The sequence below is a fragment of the Herpailurus yagouaroundi genome, unplaced genomic scaffold, assembly GCF_014898765.1.
Source record: "Herpailurus yagouaroundi ecotype Mexico unplaced genomic scaffold, PumYag 67700, whole genome shotgun sequence".
Classification (NCBI taxonomy): Eukaryota; Metazoa; Chordata; class Mammalia; order Carnivora; family Felidae; genus Herpailurus; species Herpailurus yagouaroundi.
The window spans coordinates 6,537,161-6,561,163 of NW_024420499.1; the positions used below are offsets into that span (position 1 = coordinate 6,537,161).

A 24,003-nucleotide genomic window follows, 5' to 3' on the forward strand; every position below is an offset into this window, starting at 1 on the left:
CCACGGAAATGTGTGTTGTTTAATTTCTCGGTATTTGGCAACTTCCCAGCTATCTTTACATGGCTGATTTCTAGTTTGGTGTCATTGCACTTAGAGTGAACACTTCGTATGATTTCAATCCTTTTAAATCTGTTGACATTTGTTTCGTGGCTCAGCATATGGAACAATCTTGGTGAATGTGCCATATGTACTTAGAGTATGTGTTCAAGCTGTTTTGGGGTATAGCAATCTAAAAAATGTCCATTAGGTCATTAGGTAGCTGACAATGCTATTTCAATCTACTGGGTCCTTACTGGGTTTGTTTGTTTGTTTGTTTGTTTGTTTGTTTTGGGGTTTTTTGTTTGGTTTGGTTTTCTCTAGTTCTGTTTATTACTGAGGAAGGGATGTTAAAATTCTCCAGATATCTTTGCAGATTTGTTTATTTCTCCATGCAGTTCTGCCAGATTTTGCTACATGCCTTTTGAAGCTGTGCTATTAGATGCATATACATCTAAGATTATTATGTGTTCTTGATCAATTGACCTAGTTTACCATTGCAAAATGTCCCCTCTTTATCTCTGGTAATATTCTTTGTCCCGAAGTCTACTTTATTTTATATTGACATAACTGTTTTCATGTTCTTTTTAAGTTTTTTTACATCACTTTAATATAAAAATTGTCAAATATTGAGCAAAGATGAATGAATTTTGCAGTGAACATCCATACCATTAATATTTTACTATACTTGCTTTATCCCACGTCAATCTATCTATCCATCCTTATCCATCCATCAATCCATCTTATTGTCAATGCATTTCAAAGTAAATTGCAGACAATAGTACTCTTACCCCTAAATGCTACAGCATGCCTATCATTACCTAGGCTTCAAAATGTGTTTGCATCTTTTCTTTTTATGTAAAAGTTACATACAATGAAATACACAAATCTTAAATGTATACTTGCTGAGTTCTGACAAATATATACTCCTATGTAACCCAAAGCCATCTTAAGGTATAGAACATTGTCATCACCTCAGAAAGTTTCCTTCTGCTCCTTCCCAGTCAATTCCTGCCTCCACCCAAAGGAAACCACTGTTTTGATTTCTCTCCATCATAGTTCAGTTTTTCCCATTCTAGAACTTTATATAAAGGGAATGATATAATATATAAGCTTTGGGAGTCTGGGCTTCTTTCACTTAGCACAATGCTTTTGATATTTATCCACATTGTATCATATATCAGTAGGTTGTTGCTTTTTATGGTGAGTATTTATTCCACTGTATAGATGCATCACAGTTATTTATCAGTCCTTGTATCAATGGACACCTGGGACATTTCCAATTTTTTTACTATGAATAAAGTTCCCGTGAACATTCTTGTGCAATTCTTGTGGACACATATTTCCAATTTTCTCGAGAAACTGTCTTCTTTTTGACCTTGGGGTAAAAACTTGTGTCTTCAGGGCCCACAGGGAGCACCCGGACCTCCAGGAGCTTTAGGACCCATGGGACTACCAGGATTGCAAGTAAGACCAACCTAAATCTACCCATGTGATCACAGTATTCACAGGGATGCTTCCCCACCACGGCCATGGATTAAATAGAAGCCTATATAGGCTCTCCTAGTGGAAATTCTCCAGCTTATATAGGCTCTCCTCCTCCTTCCATTCTTGGAGGATTAACGTGAAGCATGCTTCTGTAAGGAGCTATTTGTTGTCTCTGTCGGGGTCTTTCTGCCTATCCACTGTGTGCTTCCAAAGCCTCCTACTCTAGCTGAACCTAAAGTATGGCCCAGGAGCATAACTGGCACATCTGTTGCCCGTTTCCACTCCCCTCACTCATGACAGACCTTGCCAATTAATCACATGATCACCACCATCACTCACCCTGGTCACAAAAGAAGCTTCAAAATCCTTCTCCACACTGCAACTTGGACAGTGCTACCTACTTACCTGTCTTTCTGATACCAAACCTGTTTGCCTTCACTGGTATAGAAAAAGCATATAGCCAGTTATCCATGTGGTTCTGGGAAAGGCCCATCCCCAGATTGTTCTTTCTCCACAGTGCATGAAATATCACCATTGATTACTTTGGTTTAGCTTCACCAAAAGCCATTATTTTAAAATTTCTGGCCATTTTGGAGGAATTATGCACGAGTCTTTACCACCTTAGCACAAATATGATTATCAGGCCAATTTGGGACATTTCAAAGGAGATTAAAAAAAAAAAAAAAAGAACCATGGGAGAAGGAGCTAGAATCTGCTCCACTAAAGCCAGAATATACTGTGAGGAGGAGGGGCACCTGGGTGGCTCAGTCGGTTAAACCTCCAACTTCAGCTCAGGCCATGATCTCGCAGCTTGTGAGTTCAAGCCCTGCATCAGGCTCTGTGCTGACAGCTTAGAGCCCGGACCCTCCTTCAAATTCTGTTTCCACCTCTCTCTGCACCACCCCTGGTTGCACATTTTCTCTCTCTCTGTCTCTAATATAAATAAACATCAAAAAAAAAAAAAAAGAATATACTGTGGGGGCCTCATCTCTAGTGACTCCCAACATGCTCAGACTCTTTTTGCCTGAAACTAACAAGTGCTCTTTCCTTACATTTTTTAATATAGGGTCCTCCAGGTCCTCCCGGTTTCCCTGGTCCTGATGTAAGTATACTTTGTCTTGGGGCATTTGGCCTCCTACCACTAAGTACTCTAGTTTCCCCAGAGATATTCTGGTTTGGTTAAACACACTTTCTGGTAAAAAAGAATGCATTCCAATTTAAGTTCCTAGAGCTTGTTTAGTAATTGATTTTGTTTTTCCTCCCTGCAACCCTGTGCCCCAGGGGAATATGGGGTTAGGTTTCCAAGGAGAGAAAGGAGTCAAGGTAAATAGATTTTGGAAAATACAATGTGCATTCCATATGCTCCAAGAAACATCTCTGGCTGCACACATGTGCCTGCTTGTGTTTTAAAGGGATTTAGACTTTTGCCTTGGGAAATGAGAATTTCCCACTCCACATGGATCCTCTGGTGGGATCTGTGGAGGGCTGCATGTGCACATGCCACACATAGGTTCCTGTGGTCTTTTTCCTTCAAAATATTGTAGTCTTCCTGCTTCCTACTTGTGAAGTGTGTATATCTTACAAACATACTGTCTTGAAATAGATTCCATCTTCCTTCCACCTGGGTATTTCCCTGGTATTTTGTATATTGTCTCACCTTCTCTTTCCTTTCCTTTGCTTCCCCTCTTCCCTCCATCCTTCCTCTTCCTCCTCCTTCTTCTCCTCCCGTCTCCCTTTCTATCCCCTCCTTAACCTCTCTTTCACCACTCTCTTCTATCCCCCTTCCCTCATTCTCCTGTTTCCTTCTGCACAAACTGGACAGTGATTTGGGAGCCTCAAGGGAGACTGGAGCTTGTCCTCTCCACCCTTCATGGCTGCCTCTTGTAGATTGCACTGCCTTCAAGGAGCAAATACAGCCTCCAGTGTTCCAACACAGACTGCCTCTGCTTGTGCTGTTGGCAAGGACTAGACCAGTTATAGTCCAATCACCATTGCTGAGAGGTGGTCATTCACCTTGCTCAAAACGCTTTTTTGCTCTCTTCTAAACACCCTTTGATGCATGACCATAGCAACCATAAACTTGTGGTTTCCTTTCATTCATCTTGCTTCTTCCCTCTGCAGTGCTGGTACAAAATGCATTTGTTCAGGCTTATACTTCTTCCCACCCCTTGGCACTGATAGTTTTGTTGTCTCACTGATGCAAGGGTGAGGGTAAAGAGGCCAAAGTAATGGAGAGCTTATTTGTGAATTACATCCAGAGGACAAACCTAGCCTCTGAAGTGGTCCGTGTGGTTTCTGCTTTGCTTAACATTCCCTTTGATCTTACAGGGGGATGTTGGCCGCCCAGGCCCTGCAGGACCCCCACCATCTACTGGAGAACTGGAATTTATGGGATTTCCCAAAGGGAAGAAAGGATCCAAGGTAGTGAATATTTAAGCCCAGGAAATGTTAATAATCCTTTTCCTATTAATACCAAAGTTCAACTGTAATAACGAGGCTATATTGGAAAGATATTCTGGGTAATGCTTTTTTGTTTGGAAGTGAGGGTAAAGCCTTCTTTGTTTTGTCCCTTGCAAAAAGCTCTGTAAAATGTCTGTGTGTTGGTGTGTGGCTATGAGTGGGCCTGGGCTCCTGAGTATTTATTTAAGTCCTATTTTCTGTGTTTTGCTTTTTCAAATTCAATTATCAAGATGCTGAATAACTTAAAACAAACATTAAATAATTAGGTTTTTTTGTCCTAACTCCCAACCCTCTCAATACTTATGTTGTCCCCAAAGCACTATGACAGAACACATAGGGTATAAATGGTTGCTTTTAAATTATCTTTTTAAAGAAGTTATTTGCCCTCAAAACCTGACCTTACAAATAGAATATACTGTCACTAAGAGGCAGTAGATGCCCTAATTCACCTGATCTGAACTACCAAGGCTAAAGTTGTTAGACCTGTTTAACTGAGATATGTTATAATCTCTATTTCGATGTGAGTGGGTGTGTATTTGAATGCCTGTATGCTGTTAAGGTATGCAGGTATCTTTCAGTAACCTGCATTTCCTTCCTTCCTTCCTTCCTCCCTGGGGTTCCCTTAAGTTTTGTGACCCTGCTCCTGTGGTCAAGGGGCCCAGTCAAGGGAAGGTGCTTACTTCCATGTCTTTAATTTTGTCTTTGAGAAAGCAATAGCTCCAGGCCCTCTTCAGGTTTACAGAAAGTAATAATTAATTTGGGAACACTTTGGGAACATATGAAAGATCACCTGCCTCCCTGATCATTCCCAAACCTTAGGGAGCCCTTTCATGGCACAAATAAGTAAATTAGCATATCAGGGAAAGACAAATTAGAGTGTTATGGGTCCCTATCCAAACTGTAGTTGTTACTTTTTTCTCCAAACCATTGATTTCTTTGCAACCTATAATTTGTAACAGGAAATCACACTGAACAGCTCTTCCACTAGGAAAATAACAGATGACTGTCTTTTCTGTCTCCCAATTAGCCTCAACATTTGAGATTCTGTTTTAGACAGTTTCCATTCCCTGCCGTGGGCCTTGGTCCTTCCCACACCACAAGGGCTCCCTAAGCTGATATCCTGCCACAGTTATTAGTTGGGAATCCTGGGGAATTTACACCACCTGATACCCCATTGGTTCCCCACTGCTCATCCCATGCAGCTCAATGGAGCCATGTCCTTTGTGTTCACTGTTTCCTGCTGTTACTCACTAATCTTTGGTTGATTTTTCAGGGTGAACCAGGGCTTCCAGGTTTACCAGGAATAAGTGGCCCTCCAGGTCTCCCGGTAAGTCTCCCTGTTTGGTCAACATGCATTTAAGGACCTGATTGGACAAGAACTATAGCAATAGAAGGCTAACAGGAAGACCCCTTCCTGTGGTTATTGTAGACAATTCTATCATCTTCATTGTTAGAAGGCATTTAAGGAAATATTCTTGTTTCTCAAACCTATGGAGACATTAGCATGGTTCTTCATGAAGCCATAGATCTTAGCAGTTATTAGCTCAAGCTCTAGAATTAAAACAGACCTAGGCTTGACTTTTGGTCTCACTAATTTCTACCTTTGTGAACTTGGACAATTTTCTTAACTTATCTGAGTTCCAGTTTCCCTCAAAAAACGGGGGGGGGGGGGCGGTGATAATGGTGTAGTTATGAGGATTATGTGAGATAAATGCATGAAAAGGACTTAGTACCTGCCTGGCACATATCAATTGTTCAGTAAATGGTAGTTACTCTTAGTAGCCCTATCTTCACTCCACTATCTGCCCTTATACCTTAGAGTCTTTCCCTCAACTTATACCTTTTGAGGGGCCCTATGTTCCAGGCATTCTGCTAGACATTAGTAAATAACAGTCAAATAAGTAAAAGTCCTTGTCCTTGAGGAGAGTACATTCTAATGGGGGAGTGAGGGAAGATACAGACACTAAACAAGTAAACAAATGTATCAAGGACAAGTTCATATAGTAGCAAGTGATACATAGAAGATAATAAAAAAGGGTAAAGTGATGGAATGTGGATTGAGAAAAGGAGTGGGCTACTTTGGACAGAGTGGTCATGAAGGGCCTTTCTGAGGAAGTGAACATTATGGAGAAGTGAGTCAATGAAGATCAGCAAGAGTGTTTTTGGTAAGTGCCAAGACCCTGAGGTTGGCAAAACTTCACTGCTTGTGAGGAACAGCAAAAAAGTGAGTGTGTGGAACAGAGTCATCAAAGGCAAGAACCAGGGAGATAGGCAAGAACCAGGGAGATAGGCAAGAGCCAGACCCTTTGTAGGTCGAATGTGGCTTTTGTGTTAAATGAAATAGGAAGCCATCAGAAGGCTCTGACTTACATTTAAAATTTTTTTTTCAATGTATATTTATTTTTGACAGAGAGAGACAGAGCATGAGTGGGGGAGGGGCAGAGAGAGAAGGAGACACAGAATCCAAAGCAGGCTCCAGGCCCTGAGCTGTCAGGACAGGCCCTGAGCTATCAGAACAGAACCCAACACAGGGCTCGAACTCACAGACTGCAAGAGCATGACCCGAGCCAATGTCAGAGGCTTAACTGACTGAGCCACCCAGGCACCCTGGCTCTGACTTACATTTTAAAGAAGATCACTCTGACAGGGGTGGGGGTGGGGTGTGGAGGATGAGGGGAGGCTGAGGCAGCAAATAGAGGCTACTGCACCAATCCAGGGGAAAGATGGTAGTAGTTTACACTAGGATGATAGCAATGAAAATGGAGAGAAGTGCATGGATTCGAAATGTAAAAAGTGTAGACTTGTTATTATGGGACATTTTAAACATACACCAAGTGGAGAAAATGGTATAATGATCCTCCCTTGTACTTGTCACTCAGTTTCAATATTTAGCAACTCGGCCAATCTGAAGCAAGTAAGAGACATATCATTTCAACATAAATAGTTCAGCATTTCTAAGAGAGAGGAACTTTTTAAAAACATAGTTAAAACATCATCAATGTTAATCAATTATCAGTAATTACTTTATGTCAGTTAAGTCAGAATTCAGATTTATGATTATCTCATAAATACATATTTTTTATACTTGCCCTGTTAGAGTCAGAATCCAACGAGGCCATATATCATATGTGGTTGATATGTCTCTTAAATTGTGAGATGTGTTTTGAAGAAGGAGTTGACAAGATGTTCATGGATTGGGTGTAGGGGTCAGGAGGAAAATGGATGAATTCAAGATGATCAGGCCTGCCTCTGCTTGAAGTGGGGATAGATGACTCCAGAGTTTCCCTACGGTTCTTTGAAATGCTTCTATGATGGCCTGTAGAAGCACAGGGGCACAGAGAATCATCTGTCCTATGTCCTTGATCTTAATCAGTTCAATGTCCAATGAATCAGAAAGGAGGAGAACCCCGAAGTTAGACACAGGACATGTAGACTTCAGATCCAGGTCCAGCTCTGGAACCTTTTCAAGTCTCCGAGCCTCTCTGTATATCTGTAACATGGCAATGGTCATATCTACTATTTTGAGGCCCAACTCACAATATATGTGACATTTCTTTACAAAGTATAAAGCTGTGCTGTCCAATATTATAACCACTAACCACATGTAGCCACCAAGCCTTGAAATATGGCTTGTCTGAAATGAGATATACTGTAATTGTAAAGTACACATGGATTTCAAAAACTAAGTATGAGAAAAATGATCTAAACTATCTTATTAATGGGGTGCCTGGGTAGCTCAGTCAGTTAAGCATCTGACTCTCGATATCAATTCAGGTCTTGATCTCACGGTTTTAATTTCAAGCCCCATGTTGGGCTCCACACTGGGTATGGAGCCTACTTAAAAAAAAATCTCATTAATATTTTTTACTTCAATGTCAAAATGACAATATTTATGATATATTTTGTTATATAAAATGTTATTAAAATTAATGTCACCAATTTCTTTTGCTTTTATAATGTAGCTACTAGAAAAGTTAAAATAATGTAGTAGCTCACGTATTTCTTTTTTTGAAAAAAAATTTTGGGGGTGCCTGCGTGGCTCAGTTGGTTAAGTGTCCAACTTCAGCTCAGGTCATGATCTCAGGGTTTGTGAGTTGGAGCCCTGTGTCGGGCTCTGTGCTGACAGCTCAGAGCCTGGAGCCTGCTTCGGATTCTGTGTCTCCTCTCTCTGTCCCTCCACCCCTTGTGCTCTGTCTCTCAAAAATAAATCAACATAAATTTTTTTTTAATGTTTATTCATTTTTGAGAGAAAGAGAGAGACAGACCGTGAACGAGGAGGGGCACAGAATGAGGGAGACACAGAATCCAAAGCAGGTTATGGACTCCGAGCTGTCAGCACAGAACTCGATGCAGGGCTCGAACTCATGAACCATGAGATCATGACCTGAGCCAAAGTCGGACGCTTAACTGACTGAACCACCCAGGTGCCCCAGTAGCTCACATATTTCTATTGGATAGCACAAATACAAAATACTTTGCAAGTGGGTTGGGAAACAAGGTTTGTACTTTCCTTTATGAGCATTGTACATAGACTCTAATCACCTCACATCATCCCCAAGAGGTAAGTAAGGTGGGATGGGCTTATCTCCCTGTAATGAAAAGGAAACCATGGCTTGAATGGATGAAGAGGCATGTCCAGAGTCACACAGCAAGTCATTAGCAGAGTTGAGACTGGAATCCAAGTTTCTCAAAAGCTAGCCAATTCATACTGCCTTTATCATACTGCTCCCTACAGTCTAGTTCGTTCTTCTCGTGGTGGATGATTTTATGATATCTGGTGTTATTGGGTTCTCTGGCTCATGCTCCCTCCCTCTGATTTCCTCCCATTCCTGTTGTGCCTCAGAGGACTTCCTCTACTACGGTTTCACCCCATTCCCTTTTGTTCCATAAAAGAAAGAGAGAATGACTGACAAGAATGCACAGTGATAAACTGCAATACCATTTCAAGCTCAGCATTTCTGGGGTTTCACTGTGTAGACTGCAAAATAGAAACCTCAGTTGACTGTAAAGACATCCAAGCTGGAAAATACCTCCCTTCATGTGGTACAGAATATTTTCAGAGAGTGGAAGTCAAGAACCCAGAGTTCTCAGCCCACTTTGGCACGGATTTGATGTAAGACCCTGGGCAAATCATTCTTTCTTCTAATATGTCTGCCTAATGGGAACATTTGCAGGCACCTTATGTGCCTTCTGACAGAATGGTTGTAAGAAGAAAGATGGTAACGTGTTTGAGATGCTCTAGGCTTTCCAGAGGAAACACACTTCTCAAATCCAAAGCCTGCACATCAGCTTTCAATTATCTACAGTCACTGAGAAACATGGAAGCACTGAGGATGCAAATCTCTAGGGAATTCAAAAATGTTTTCTTTAAGCATTTGTTTCCTTTCCATCCAAACCCAAATCTTTGCAAGAGCTGCTGACAAATGGCCAACCTGACAAATGTATGTGTCACCTTCTTTGTCTTGTCCCCTCTGGCAGGATCAAACATCCCTGATTTTCTGGCTCAGTCCCAGCTTCACACATTTTGCCATGTTGTCCCCAGCAGTTGTGGGCACAGGTACTCTCATGGAGAGCATCAGAGAGAATCTTATACCTGTGTTCCCTGTGTCCAGGGGACCAGCAAACACAGGGTAAGGCAGAATGGAAGAGATAAGCGGGGGGGGGGGGGGGGGGGGAGCTGGGGGGGAAAGGAAAGAGGAAACTGTCAAATCCTGAGGAACCTATTGAGTAGATCTGAGGCAACTACTGGACACGTGGGGTGCTCCTTCAACTGAGCACCAGGCTTTCCAGGCCCTTCAGGTAGGTCTTTTGGAGGAGGGGCCCCAGCTTGACAGACTTAAGCTGGGCCCTGGGCCCTGGTGCCCTGAGAGCCATAGCAGCCCTGAGACCTACACAGGGTTTAGAAAGACATTTGACATTTCCGACCCCTCATGTTTCCAATCTCAAGTGACCCTTGCAGTGCTGAGCAGAATGGATTTCTGTAGTTTGGCTTCCAAAATGTTACCACAGATCACTCCCCGCCCCTCCCCCATGGCCTCATTCCCCCTCAACTATGTGCTTCAGCCTCCCCCCTGCCTTTCCTAGTTAGAGAAGCTGCCCTGGTTGTGGAGGTGGGTCTAGCCATGTCCACCGCTTTGGCTGGGACCGAGGGGAGCCTGCTTGGTCTTGAGGGGAGAAGCTCGAGAGGAGGATGACTATACGGTGGCCTGCCTCTCTGATGAGCCTGCCTCTGAGGGCCCGTGGCCAAAGTGGCCTTCACTGGGCCTGGGGGCTGACACCCCCTGCTTCTGGCCTAGTGTTTGAAGCTTGTCTTTTTCTTGCACCGCCCTCCTCTCCCCTGCCTCAGTGACTATGGCACCCCCCACTTACTGCAGGCCACATGACTGACGTTGAGTTTTTGCAGAGCCACTAACAACCTTGAACCAAAAATGAACAGCTAAGCCAGTGCTCTAGTGAGGTTTTCCTGGACATTGGTAAGAAGAGGTATGGGAGCAGTGGATGCAGGACAGCTTATGACAAGGACTGACTGTGAGAGGGTTGGGGCCCAGGACATCTTTCTAGAACAGCTTGTTCAGCAGGGCCCTGTATGGTACCTCCTGTACTGGGAGACAAGTTAAGCCTACATCCCAATATCTTGCCAAGTCATGTATGGTTTATTGGCTTTAACCACCACCCCCCCCCCGCCACACACACACACACACACACACACACACACACACACACAAATAAGTTTCTTTGATTTTGTCCTTTTTAAACTTTTTGGGTATTTATTTTTGTTCACATGGTAGCACAAGCTCTCTGAGAGAGCAAGAGTCCTGATACACTTTCTGCTTTCTGAAGAAGGAGGACAAAGTTCCGTTGTCTTTCCAACTACAGGCAAGATAGGTGGAGAGTGTGAGACAGTTCCTGGACAGTTCTAGGACATGCTTCACTTTTTGCAACACTTTTGGTCTCCAGGTCATTCTTTTTAATTCAACAAGTATGTATGGAACCACTTTGTATGTGTTCAGCCTGCAGAGTAACATGTCTTGGAGGAGATGGAAGTGAGTGTGACATAGACCTCCTGCTTACAAACTTTCATACATTTAAGTCATCTCAGTGCTGTAAGAGACTGGGGCAGTGTGGGCTGCTATAGCTTCCATGGCCAGACCAGGGAAAGCTGCATGATGTTTGGCTTCAGAGACCCATACACAGATTCCACCAGGTGGCAGCATGCCTTGGTTTCCCATTTGAGATGCAGAACAGATTTCAAGTAAGTTTGAGTTCATTTGACGCATAGGCCTTTCAAATAGAAATCCTATTCAGCATGAGGTCTGACCCAGTTGACACACAACTATTGACATAGAAAAAAGAAAGGCGAGAAGGAACCAAAGCTTGCTTTGAACTAGACCCTTCACAGATGCACACTCGACCCCGCAATAAAAAAGACACACACACACGCACAAAAAAAAAAAACACATTAAAAAACAAAACAAAACAAACACAACTTGGGCCTACAAAGCTAAGGTTTGTTCAGCCAGCTTTCAGTACCCATGGGAGTGCTCTGAGTATGTAAGAAGAAGGAAAAACTCTAAGTGGGATTAGAGCAGAGCCTGCATAACCAGCTGAGCCAGGTCACATCAAGAGGACAACAGGAGACATGCCACAACATTTACCATCTTTTACAAGCTTACATTTGAGAAAGAATCACTGCTTCCTTTACTCTTACAATAGGCATGAATATTGTTTGCCAAAATCTATGCTCCAGAAAGTCCAATTTTAAACAGTAACAACAAAATGGCCTTGATGAGGTTTGCCATGAAAGACTCTATCCACTTTAATAATGAACTTTTCTGTATCTCAAGGGCCCAGAATATGCTTGCCTTGGACCCAGAGGGAAGGAAGCTTTTCTCACTCAGTCTGCTGTTTGGATTTCTGCTTGTCCCCAAGTCAGGTCTATGACTGAAATCTTCAGTCTTTGAGCAGGGCAAGAGGGATTGAAGACCATCTCATAGTGCCCTTCAGAGTACTGCTAGGGTCTGCAGGGTTCTAGACCACACCTAGAAAGCAATAATCCTTCCCACTGAAGAGAATGACACAGTCATCATGTCTCCAGAGGGCAAAAGTTCTTCCCTCTAGTATCGACCCCCAACAATTAACAAAATTCTCCATCTGTGGGTCAAAGAAATGAGTTCCTAGGTGATGGAAGACAGCCTATTTTCATGGAAAGGGCCCTGGAATGGAAATTTGAAGACCTGGCCATCTCATTGATTCTGTAACCCATATGACATGCTTAACCCTTCTGAATGTTAGTGTTACCATCTGTAAAACCAATGAGGTTAGATATTTAATCATTTTTATGCTGTCAGTCCATGTTGCTATGAATACATGTACTAGTGTTTAGGGGAACATGACATTACTTCTAAAACCAAGAGGGAACCTTGAATCAGTGGTCCAAATTATATTCAGGACCCATGTGTTTCTCAGACAGTGACAAGAGACTCATCATGGTGAGCCTCCCCAATAGGTCAGTGGCACTGATTTAAAGTTACTTCCCTGCTTTGGATGGAGCCAGGAGACCTATGAAGAAATGGATGTTATAACTTGTGGTTTCTTTTTTCCTTTAGGGATTTGGAACTGCTGGAGAAAAGGGTGAAAAGGGAATCCCTGGTTTGCCAGGACCTAGGGTATGAACCTGGAATGTTGCTTGCCTAAGTCTGTCAAGTCACCCAGTCCATATTTTTTTGTCCTGTTTGCATCTTTATATTATGTAACCTGATGGCCACCAAAGCTTCTTTTATTTCTCTTCCTCAGCCCTCTGACAGGTCTCTATGATCTCCTCCTTTTCACTTTGCCCCATTTCCTTGACTTAGTGGCTCCTTTGAATAAGGAATGGCTCCTCAGCCTACTTACTCTCTTTGTTGTCGTACATAATTATCTTCTGGGCTAAAAATGGTGTGAGTGTTGTCTTGTTTTAATTATATTTTATCCTGAGGGAATGTGGGCAAGAGTGTGGGTGTTGCAGGAATGGAAGAAAGAGGGCCAAGTACAATCTTTATAGGACAGAAACAAGCCTGGGATGTTCTAGAACACAGTGATGTTTGCAATCAACAATTTCTGATAATAAGCTCAATTCAAGTGAAGAAATAATTGTTAGCCTCAGTGATTTTAAGTGTTTCAGTCACTTAGATGTTGGGCTGTAAGCAATTGGCCAACCTTTAGCCTTAAAGAAGTCATATTTTAGAAAATTATGATTTTAGTGTGATCATAAATCTTGTTAAGAGTATTTTGAATATTCAGCGGTGTTCACCCATTACCCCACCATTTCTTCCTCTACTTTACTCTCTTGTCTTGAAAAGACATAATCACCAACCAAGAATGCATTTGGGGTGAGAGACAAGAGGCCCTCCCACAATTTATTTAAAAAGTCTCATGACTTGGAACTAATGCACACTAAGTATAATACCACCCATCCCTTCTACCAAATTCCACCTAGTACTTAAAATGTTTCCATTTGTTTAGCTCTTTAAAAATGCTCTGTGTGGTTATTCAGCCTGATGGATTAGTGCTTAGAAGAAAAGTCATTAAGCCAGGTCTAGGAACATTCTCTTACCTGATTTTAGGATAGGCAAAATCCTGAACTCAGTTGGATAGCTTTGTTATGTAAGTCTATTGGCTTTTTCTAGTGTGGGCTATTAATCTTTCTAAGGTGCCTCCATTCTCTTTACAGGGTCCCATGGGTTTAGAAGGACTCCAAGGCCCCCCAGGGAGTCAGGTATTTTGGTTAATATCATTAAAAGCCCACATGTAAAGTCATAATTAAAAGGCCCTCTTGCTTTACTTAATGTGGCCATCAGTCCAAAGGGAATCACTGCTTATAATACAAAGTATCTACCTCTCTTTGGCATAATCTCAGCCACTATCTTCTTTTATCTTGACCCAAGAAGCAGAGTCTCCAGTGCTACCAATCCAGTGCTGTACCATGGTCATACTTACTTATTACGTTATCGGGGTCTAGCAAGGCCAGCCTGCTTGTATTCATCTCTAGCCGGTGGCCCTTATACCTCCTAAGATGCAAGGTGGCTACCTGGTCCATATTGCCTTCTGGAACCTTTTACACCCTCCAGAGTCAGGTAGACTCCTGGAATACTCTGGCATGCCAGCCAACGTCCCTGTGCCATTTGCCCTGGCCTCGTCCAAAGACCAGTCCCCCATATGCTCTTAGACATTTGACTTAGTTGTAACTATGTTTCTGTCGCAGGGCAAGAAAGGGTCCTCAGGTTTCCCTGGATTTAATGGATTTCCAGGAATTAAGGTAATGTTGTTGGGAAGTGAAAATCCTGGATTGGGGAGGTGGAAGAGTGAAAAATTACCATAAATGCTGTTTAGTCCATTTGGCTGCTATAAGAAAATATCACAGACTGGGTGACTTATAAACAACAGAAAATTATTTCTCACAGTTTTGAGAAGCCCGAGATCATGGTGCCAGAATGGTTGGGTTAATCCGACTGTGTCCTCACATGGTGGAAGGGGCAAGCTAGCTCTCTTGGCCTTTTCTTATAAGGGCATTAGTCCTCTTAAGGGCATTAGCTCCACCCTTATGACCTGATCACTTCCCAAAGATGCCACATCCTAATACCATCACCTTGGGCATTAGGTTTTCAAAATGAATTGAGGGCGGGGCGGGGGGAAGGAGGACACAAACTCTTGGACCTTAACAAATGCCTACAGATGAGATGAAGTATTTTTTAACATTTTAAAGGTTACTCTTTTCATATGCACTTCAGTGCACGAACTACTTTTAACACACAAAGCCATTGAGCATTCCTTAGATTCCACTTGATCAATGGCAGACTAAAAGGGGGAGGCTGTGAAAGCAAATCCATCTCTACAAGGAAGAATATTCTACTACTGACATGGTTTAGAATTGCCAAATTTTGGGGGGGGGATTGTTTTTAAATTCTCTACAGACGATGCACCCCCTCATTGCCTGTACCTAGGACAGGCAGCTCCCACCACCCTACCTGGATATGCCATTGTATCTGATTCTGATACCTGGGTCCTGGGGACTGAGTCACCCTTTTGGAAAGTCCTTTGACTTCCTCTGCCTGACATCATCCACTAACAAGGCCAGTGATGGTAGCAGTCTTAGGCCTGCTAAGTGTGGAGAAAATTTTGCAACTGCTCCTTCCTTTGCACCTCTTTGGTGCAGCAATGTTGTCTGTTCTTGTGACATGTTCCTCGGGTCCAGAAGCAGATTATCCTTGAGTCAGGTTGCAAAATAAAATTGAGATCCCTTGTTTTTGACAGGTTTGCAATTGAGTGTAAGGCCTCTGGCCTGCCTTATGTTGCCTTCATCTGAAACTTATTGAGCTCTGGAATTAACCTATGGACTAGTTGGCCCTGGGAATCAGGGGTTGCAGGAGGAGAAACCTTTCATTTTCCTGAGGAGTGGTTTTGAAGGCACATAGATCTTGAGTGATGAGGTCACAGAAATATTTGCATTTAACGCATTGAATCTTTACAGGGCGAAAAGGGTGGCATTGGCTTGCCAGGCCCAGATGTTTACATCGATACGGATGGTGCTGTGATCTCAGGTACAACTTTTCATTGATTTGAGTGAAAAAGAAAGGACCAGGACTTAAATTCTATATTCCCTGCGATTGTGAAAAGGGTACTTTGTCAGCCACTGGATTGCTGCTAAACCCAACACCCTCAAGGGCCCCTCATGAGTCCTGTACTTAGAAAATTGAACTCCAATGTCTTTGGGCAAAGAAGTCAAGCCCTATGCTTCATGTTTGTGTTGGGTCCACTAAGACTAGGATTTGGGTCAGACTGGGCCTGAACTTGCTGAAAATTGTTCTCTTAAAGATGCTTAGGGAAGGATTGGTATCCTCCCCAGCCAGGCTGACTGCAGCCTTGTACCATGAGACACTTGGTGTCTCATCTACATGATCCCATTCATGCTTGGGTTTGACGATTTCATAGGAGGTGGAGAAGTATCCAACTCTTTCCATTGCCTTCTCCAAACATCCATATGGCCAGTGTCTCTACTCTTTGCTTGAGCAAAGGCTTCTACTATTGTACCTCTTCTACCTGAGTGTCCTAAATTATTTCTCCTCTCTCATCTTCTCTGGCCCATGCCCTAGCCAGTAAATTCATTGAAGCCAAGGTGTTAATGATCGACAGCGGCTTCTTATGTTCCACTTCCAGGGAACCTATGTGCATAATATGAGTGGTAGAATTCAACACCGTAACACAAATAGTAGACATTTGATGCATGACAGCAGGTTGGTAGTAGTAGAAAAACGTTCCTAGTACTTACCAGATCTTACCATGGAAGGTAAACCCTGGCCAGACTGGTTCTGGACATTAATGGAGACTTAGCTCAAGTGGGCCCATTATCACTGAGGCCATTAGCATCTGAGAGACCTATGAAGTACAAGAAAGGCATGTCCACCATGAGGACATCTCCTTGCAACTCCTCTTAGACATTTTGTGACATTAGTGGGCCTTCTCTGGGTTTGCTTATGGCTTTTTTCTTTCATCACAATGCCAGGTTACCCTGGAGACCCTGGTGTGCCAGGCCTCCCAGGACTTAAAGGAGATGAAGGCATCCAGGGCCTGCCTGGAACTTCCGGCCTCCCTGGCTTGCCAGCTTTACCAGGTAAAGCAAACTAACCCACCCCCTGCACAGATCTGTCCTCTATCCATTCTGGTCTGGGTATGTACCTAGCCAAAGTCAAAGAAAAGGTAAATGGTAGTCACTAAGCTCCCTACCACTGTCCCAAAGCTAATGTATATGAAGATAGGACCTGGGTGAACAGCTTTCTTTTGGCCTGAATAATGTAGCATTGCTCAACAGGCAACTCTACTGAGGTTTGTGGTAACCAGAGGGGGCCAGTGTTGGCCTGCTAGAACCCTGTCACTCTTCTGTGGATGTGCCATCCCAGCTGATGCTTGCCAGAAGGGGCCAACAAAAGCCCAGAGGAGAGTTTGTACCCAGATCCTCACTCTATGCTTAACTCAGGCACTAAATGGCCCAGGATCCTATGGATGACACCCTTGAAACAACAATTGGAGGGGCATACCTGTATATCATTCTATAGTAGTAAATAGATAAAGGGCATGCCAGATTCTGAGAGGCCATGGTGACCCAAATATAAAGCTTCAGACATTGCTTTTAAAGGCATCAGTTTCGGGGCGCCTGGGTGGCACAGTCGGTTGAGCGTCCGACTTCAGCCAGGTCACCATCTCGCGGTCCGTGAGTTCGAGCCCCACGTCGGGCTCTGGGCTAATGGCTCAGACCCTGGAGCCTGTTTCCGATTCTGTGTCTCCCTCTCTCTCTGCCCCTCCCCCGTTCATGCTCTGTCTCTCTCTGTCCCAAAAAATAAATAAACGTTGAAAAAAAAAAATTTAAAGGCATCAGTTTCTAAGTTCCTTGGAGATGGGCATCTGTAAGGATACCTGTGCTTTTAAAGCAGCCACTGGAGGGGGCGCCTGGGTGGCTCAGTTGGTTAAGCGTCCAGCTTCGGCTCAGGTCATGATCTCACGGTCTGTGGGTTCGAGCCCCGTGTCAGGCTCTGTGCTGACAGCTCAGAGCCTGGAGCCTGTTTCAGATTCTATGCCTCCCTCTTCCTCTGACCCTTCCCTGTTCATGCTCTCTCTCTCTCTGTCTCAAAAATAAATAAATCTTAAAAAGAATTAAAAAATAAATAAATAAATAAAGCAGCCACTGGAGGAGGTACAGCTGATCCCACTACCAAGGTTGAAAAATCACAAAGTACAAGGCTGGAGACCAGGTTTCCCTCTCAGGTTTGCCACTAAAAAGCTTTGTGCCCTTGACCATGTTTCCTCATGACTTTGGGTCTCAACTTACTGAGGAGTTAGGCTAGATGATTCCTAATGAGCCCTCTAACTCTGATGCAAGAGAAGGGCAAATGCTTTTCCAAATTCTTCCCTTGGAGTTAGTTTCCAATGTATGCCACTGATTGCAATGCCCCTGAAGGGTAGGGTGACATGAGTAGCATTATTGTGTGGGCTTATTCTTCCAGGTGTCCCAGGTGCCCTAGGGCACCAAGGAGTTCCAGGTCTCAAGGGGGACAAAGGAGACCCAGGCCGCACCACAGTTGGGGCAGCTGGCCCCCCTGGCAGAGGCGGTTTGCCAGGCTTACCAGGCCTAGCAGGCCCACCTGGTAAGTCATTCATTTTTCTTTTTGGTGTTGAGACTCAGGTGTGACCCAGATGGCAGAACACTCATGATTTTTGAGGGAGAGAGCATTTCACAGGAGAAATAGCCAGGATACACGATGACTGGCAGAGGGGCAGTGACAAAGGCCTTGTTCTCTCTGAGTCAGAGCCTTCTTCTACAGGTTAACGACCACAGCACTCAGAGTGCTCATCAAGAAAAAAGCAAGCTAAGGCCACCTCAATAACCAAACACTATCTAATTCCTTCCAATTTCTGTACTCATTTCATTCCACCCTCCACTGTTCTCAGCCCCTTGGCCTCTGGTCTTGCAGCTCATGATGAAGCAACATTGGCTCCTTCAAGCTCCAGTGGGGTGGGCTGAGAGCCTGAGAAATGGAAAGCCAAGCCTGGATCCTCAAGATGGTTGCTAAAAGCCTCTACAAGGCTTATTTTCCCTAAGTCTCCTACCTGAGTATGGAATTCTAGATTCTAAGAGAAAGGCTAGAAATATGCCCAGTGTGCTTGTTTGTAATCTAAACCCCATGACTTCTGCAGCTTGCACCCATTCCCTCAAACTTTCTGGGGTAGACTTTGGGCCTGTTGGCTTACTGAAGCTATCTGGGTCATTCCTGTACCCTCACTGTCTAGTCCAGTGCCTGGAACATAGTAGACCTTCTGTAAGCAGTAGTAGAATGAATAGAGTCAATAAGGGATAAGACTTGCTACAGACTTTGGGTCCCTGTGTCTACTTCGGTTGTTTATACTCAAGGATGCTTAGTCCTCAGTGACTGAGCTGCTGTGCTGAGTCATGTGAGTTTAGGCTCGTGTGAGATCCTTCATGCTTCCTTTGTCCTGAAGGTCGAATATTTGAGACTGGAACACTACAGAACACAGAGCCAGGGTTCCCTGGTCTCCGAGGAGAACGAGGTCCAAAAGGAAACCCAGGCCTCAAAGGAATAAAAGGTAATTTTGTCCCCTTGGGTTTCTTTGTTCCCCACACTCCTTGCAGAAAGCTTTCCGGGGAATGAGCAAACTAACAGCCTTGGGAATGTGAACAAAAGCAATTTGGGATCTTGATCGGGGATTTGATTTTAAGATTGTTGGAAGGGCTATGTTTAGGGCTCTGAGACTGAAGCTGGAATTTGAGGTCACATAGAACAAAGTGGCTTGCAGGCTGCTCGTCCTATTGTGTCCACCTGCAGAAGCTGTTGCAGTTAACCCCAGTTATTAACCAGTACATGCGGCAACACTTTTCAGCTTGCAAGGCCAAGGATGGATGCCACTTATCATTAACTTCAGTCTGAAGGATAGGACTCTGAAAAGGTCAAGAGTTGGCACTCTGAAACAACCAACTGGCTCCAGAAAAATAACTGCATCTCCCTTCCCACCCCCCGATGTTGAAGGGCTAACTGATTATGCCAGCCTTTGGCCACACTGCTCTGTCCATCTTCTTGCTGCCTTTGGGTCATTCCTCTGTTTCATACTCTTGAGATGCAGATGCTTAAAGCTCAAATAAATCTATTCATTTTAGTTGCAGCCCAGGCCTAAGTGGAGGAAGAGGTGAAACTCTGGGCTCCAGAGAGGTTTGGGGATGGCCTAGGGAGTTCAACTTATCTGAGATCTTTCCCCTTCTCTCGCAGAGTTAACAGCTCTTCTCAGCCTCAAGCAGAGAGGTCCTAACTTACTCTTCCCCTTTCTCATTACTGAATCATAAAATGTAACTACTTAAGTATAGGAGCTAGTTGAGAAGTTTTTAAAAGTTCCATCTCTGTTGTTCAGCTACAAGGAGGACTATTTGGAGAAAAAGGAGATGGAATTGCAAGTTTTGACTTAGGATGTTAACCTTTGCCTTTGTGTGACTCACTACAGAGCTAGTGTACTTCTGGATACCATTCTCGCTCCTGAAAAGATATAACTCTAATGCTCCCCATTCTATATTCCCATGGGACCAGAAGGTTTTCCCTAAGTCTGGAATAGTGATGGTGATTCTCAAGCTTCACTGTACATGAGAATCACCTAAGGGAGATTACTCAAAATTAGATTTTGGTTCTGGCCTCCTGAGAGTCTACTTTATTAGAATTGGGGTGAGGCCCAGCAAGCTGCCTTATGAACAGGCAACATAACTGACTGTGATCCATGGATCACACTTGAGAAATGCTACAGACTGTTCTTTCCGAGTTTCAGGGATCATCAATTTTCTGAAAGTAAAAAGAGGCCCTTCAGGATGTTAGGGGACCTCAGAGTCACCTACATTGGCCTAAGTTCTCATTTTCCACACCATAAGCATGGAAGGTACAGGTGGCTGGGCTATAGTGTTAGTGATTCCTTGATACCACTTCAAAGGTGTTTTGCCAAAATCCCTGTCATACATTTATTGGACATTTGTCTCTGTGTACAGAACACAAGGGAAAAGACATTATGATGAAGAGAATTTTTGAGTGGCTTAGATTCCAGATCCAAGTGGTTAGCATAGGGCAGTGGTTCTTAACTCTGGCTGTACATTAATTAGACTCACTGATTGCTGGGTTGTCTCCCCTGAGAGTAATGAAATCAAATCACTGGTACAAATGTACTTTGATAGAGAGTAGATCTGGTTCATAAACCTAGTTCATGTGAGTTTGTTCTCTGTGAACATTCTGATTCCCTCCAGGGAGTTGTTCAAGTCACAAATTACCACTGTTGTATCATCCTTTTTCTTAGAAAGATGGTCTATTTTGTTTAATGTTGTCTTTTTCTCCTCCAGGCGACTCGGGGTTTTGTGCTTGTGATGGCGGTGTCCCTAACATTGGACCACCTGGGGAGCCAGGCCTGCCTGGGTCACAAGGTCTCATTGGCCTTCCAGGCCTTAAAGGAACCAGAGGAGATCCAGGCCCTGGGGGTACACAGGGCCCATCAGGGACTCCAGTAAGTCTCACCAAACTTTGGCCCTGAGGGAGCAATAGGAGCTTTCCAGGGCCCCGTACTCCTCCCCAGTCACGTTCCTAAAACACAGGAAAGACAGATTGGAATAAAACAAAGCTTCAGGGTTTTGATCTGTAATATGAAAAAGTCAGACTAGCTGATCTCCAAAGTCCCTTTCTGCTTTGACCTACCTATGTTCCCTCCCTTCCCCCCCCCTCCTTAATCCCTCTCTTCCTTCCACAAAATTATTTGTATTTGCCTAACACTGCGCTGGGCCCTGAAGATGAAATCGAATTAAGACAGGGTTACCATCCTCAAAAATTTCAAAGATTTAGAAAGGATAAGAAAAAAAACGGGCAGTTGTAATCCCAGATGAGGAAATTATTAAGTGCCCTGAACAGTGCCAAAATGTACCCAAGGTTCTGCTTTAGGTCAGACCTATGCTAGGTACCAGAGTCCTATAATGTATACATCTCCTGATTGTTCCCTTTTGTCTGTTTTGTAGGGTTTATTTGGACCTCGGGGTCCTGCAGGCCGCAAAGGAGAGAAAGGGGAGCCAACTCTCAGTTCAAGATCAAGGATGCCAGGGGAGCGGGGTGATCCTGGCCCCCAGGGGCTCCCTGGTAAAACAGGAGTCCCAGGGAAGGATGGAGTACCAGGTTTACCAGGTCTGCCAGGCCTCCCAGTAAGTTGATAGTTCCTGGGTGATAAGCTCTATAAATCCTCACATCTGACTTAGTGGGGGTCCTGATGGCCACTAACCATGAGACAGGGTAGAACATCTCCTCCCACCTCTGCCACTGAAACCCTGTGCTCTGTACTTTTCTTTTCTGTAAAATGGGAATCTTTTTCTCAAAATGGGTCATTGCCTCATTTGAGAAATGCTAGTACCCATTGACCATATCACTGAAAATGCTTTAGCTTCTCAGCTTTCCCTTGCAGGTAATCCAGCTGCTTTCTGTGACCCAACCCCTGCCAGGGACTGTTACCTTGCTCCAGTTTCCTGCCCCCTCCCCACCACTGGTCTAGAATATTTTGTATTATCAGATCATCAAGAATTGACAAACTTCATTTCCATGAACTAAATGAACTAAATCAGAGGAACTGATTGATAAACTAGAGTGACGGAGAATTTTAACAAAAAACCAAACCGGTCACACTGGCTACCTCTTTCCTATGGTCAAACAACTCAGGATAAATCTTTAAGTTGGGATTGCATTCTTTCTTATGTGTTCTCTAGGGTGATGGTGGACAGGGCTTCCCAGGTGAGAAGGGGTTACCAGGACTTCCTGGTGAAAAGGGCCACAGTGGTCCAGCTGGTCCCCCAGGAAATGGACTGCCGGGATCTCCCGGACCTCGTGGGCTTCCTGGAGATCAAGGAATAGATGGATTACCAGGGAAGCAAGGCCTCCCTGGGCTTCCAGGTGAGTCATGGAATCAGATGGCCATGGACTTGAAAAACTGACCCCTTGTAGAGTGTAGATATGACCCAGGTACATGAAATGTGTCATAAGAAGAATTTTGGCTGGTTATAATCACTTCTTGCAATTTTTTAAGGTTTTTCATGAGGACAAAGGATCATAATTGTACATAATTGTGGTACACTTATACAGAGCAATCTAGACTTCAGTTCTACTTAGTAAAAACAAAACAAAACAAAAAAGACTTCCTAACAGTAGTCTGAAAATGTAACAGAGCTGTCTTGGGAGGTTGTGAGCTCATGATCCCTGGAAAATTTCAAGCAGATGGTGGATGGCCATTTGCTACAAGTATCATTGAAGTAATGAGCAAGAGATTGGATAGGTGTCCTTAAGTTATATGGTACTATCATCACCAGAGAGGAACCTTTCCTTAATTCATGAGATCTCAGATTGAGAAGAGACTCTATTTGTATCTAGTCTAATCTTTATTTCATACCTTAAACCCCTCGCTTTTCTATCAGCATTTCAGGAATTGTAGGGAGTGACAGTCCTGCTTGTAGATTGTGATGGTGCTATGTTAATAAGTCACCTTCTTGCATACAGCCAGAATAGCTCTCCATCCCAACTTCTGTTTCCATTAGAGGCACCATCCTTATTGTTATCTGAAGTTTGAAAACTTGAAATTCATGTCTTATTCTTCATTTGCAGTGCTTCTTATATTCTTTCCCTCCTCTTCTTGCTACTAAGTTCTCATTGTCTCACACCTAAGCTTATCAAATACCTACATGCTTTTCAGAATAAATGGACAGTTGGAAGGAAGGATGAGTGGATGTATGAATGGATGGATGAGTGAGTGAATGACATTGGAAGTAAGGATGAGTGGATGGATGGATGGATGAGTGAGTGAATGACAAACAGCTTCCTAAGTGGTTTCTCATCCCCTACCTCCAGACTTTCCTCACTCAGTTCTGCTATGAACAATGCTGCCAATTCAGTATTTGTAAAGCACTGATATCATCACGTCTCGCCGCTAGTCCAAAGCTACAAGCGGTTGCCTTTTTCTGGAATGCTCTTCCTCTTTTTTTTCTGTGCAGTCAGATTTTATCTGTCTTTCAGGGTACACGCCTACTTCTCCACTAAACCTTCTCTTGACCTCCACAACATATTCCATTTCCTCTTAAATTACATGTTTTCTTCCATTAATGCTTTTAGTTTTCTCAACTGCTTTGTAAGTGTCTGGATACTAAAGAAGGCAATTCTTTTTAGCATTTCTCAATTTTCCTAGTATAGTGTAATGTTCCATAAGATACTAATATATACTCACAGAAGAAAAGGGCCTCTCAATAACCAAGGGGCTATTTCTTAGACCTATTTCTTCTCATTCTACCTTGTCACCTTGAAGAATTACCAAAAAAGAAGACAGAAACCAGGTCTTGTCATGTTTATTGACTTTAAAATCTACTTGCATGTGTTGGCATACCAAGGATGATGGTATATGTTAAAAATTGATGATTCATGATTCTTAAAA

General features: G+C 43.5%; 1 protein-coding gene across 4 annotated transcripts in view; it reads left to right on the forward strand.

Moving 5' to 3' along the window:
* The window catches only part of COL4A6 (collagen type IV alpha 6 chain), a 314,655-nt gene that overhangs the window by 260,966 nt on the left and 29,686 nt on the right, over nt 1-24,003 (forward strand). For 3 of the 4 annotated variants that reach the window (XM_040468485.1, XM_040468487.1, XM_040468488.1), the window contains 15 exons: nt 1,441-1,503; nt 2,591-2,626; nt 2,806-2,847; nt 3,853-3,945; nt 5,258-5,311; nt 12,591-12,650; nt 13,694-13,738; nt 14,225-14,278; nt 15,491-15,560; nt 16,523-16,630; nt 18,018-18,158; nt 19,012-19,116; nt 20,897-21,057; nt 21,560-21,739; nt 22,295-22,478. In XM_040468485.1, the coding sequence (XP_040324419.1) occupies nt 1,441-1,503; nt 2,591-2,626; nt 2,806-2,847; nt 3,853-3,945; nt 5,258-5,311; nt 12,591-12,650; nt 13,694-13,738; nt 14,225-14,278; nt 15,491-15,560; nt 16,523-16,630; nt 18,018-18,158; nt 19,012-19,116; nt 20,897-21,057; nt 21,560-21,739; nt 22,295-22,478 (1,396 nt within the window). The remainder of the gene's footprint in view (nt 1-1,440; nt 1,504-2,590; nt 2,627-2,805; nt 2,848-3,852; nt 3,946-5,257; nt 5,312-12,590; nt 12,651-13,693; nt 13,739-14,224; nt 14,279-15,490; nt 15,561-16,522; nt 16,631-18,017; nt 18,159-19,011; nt 19,117-20,896; nt 21,058-21,559; nt 21,740-22,294; nt 22,479-24,003) is intronic. The other variant, XM_040468486.1, reaches the window with a different exon arrangement.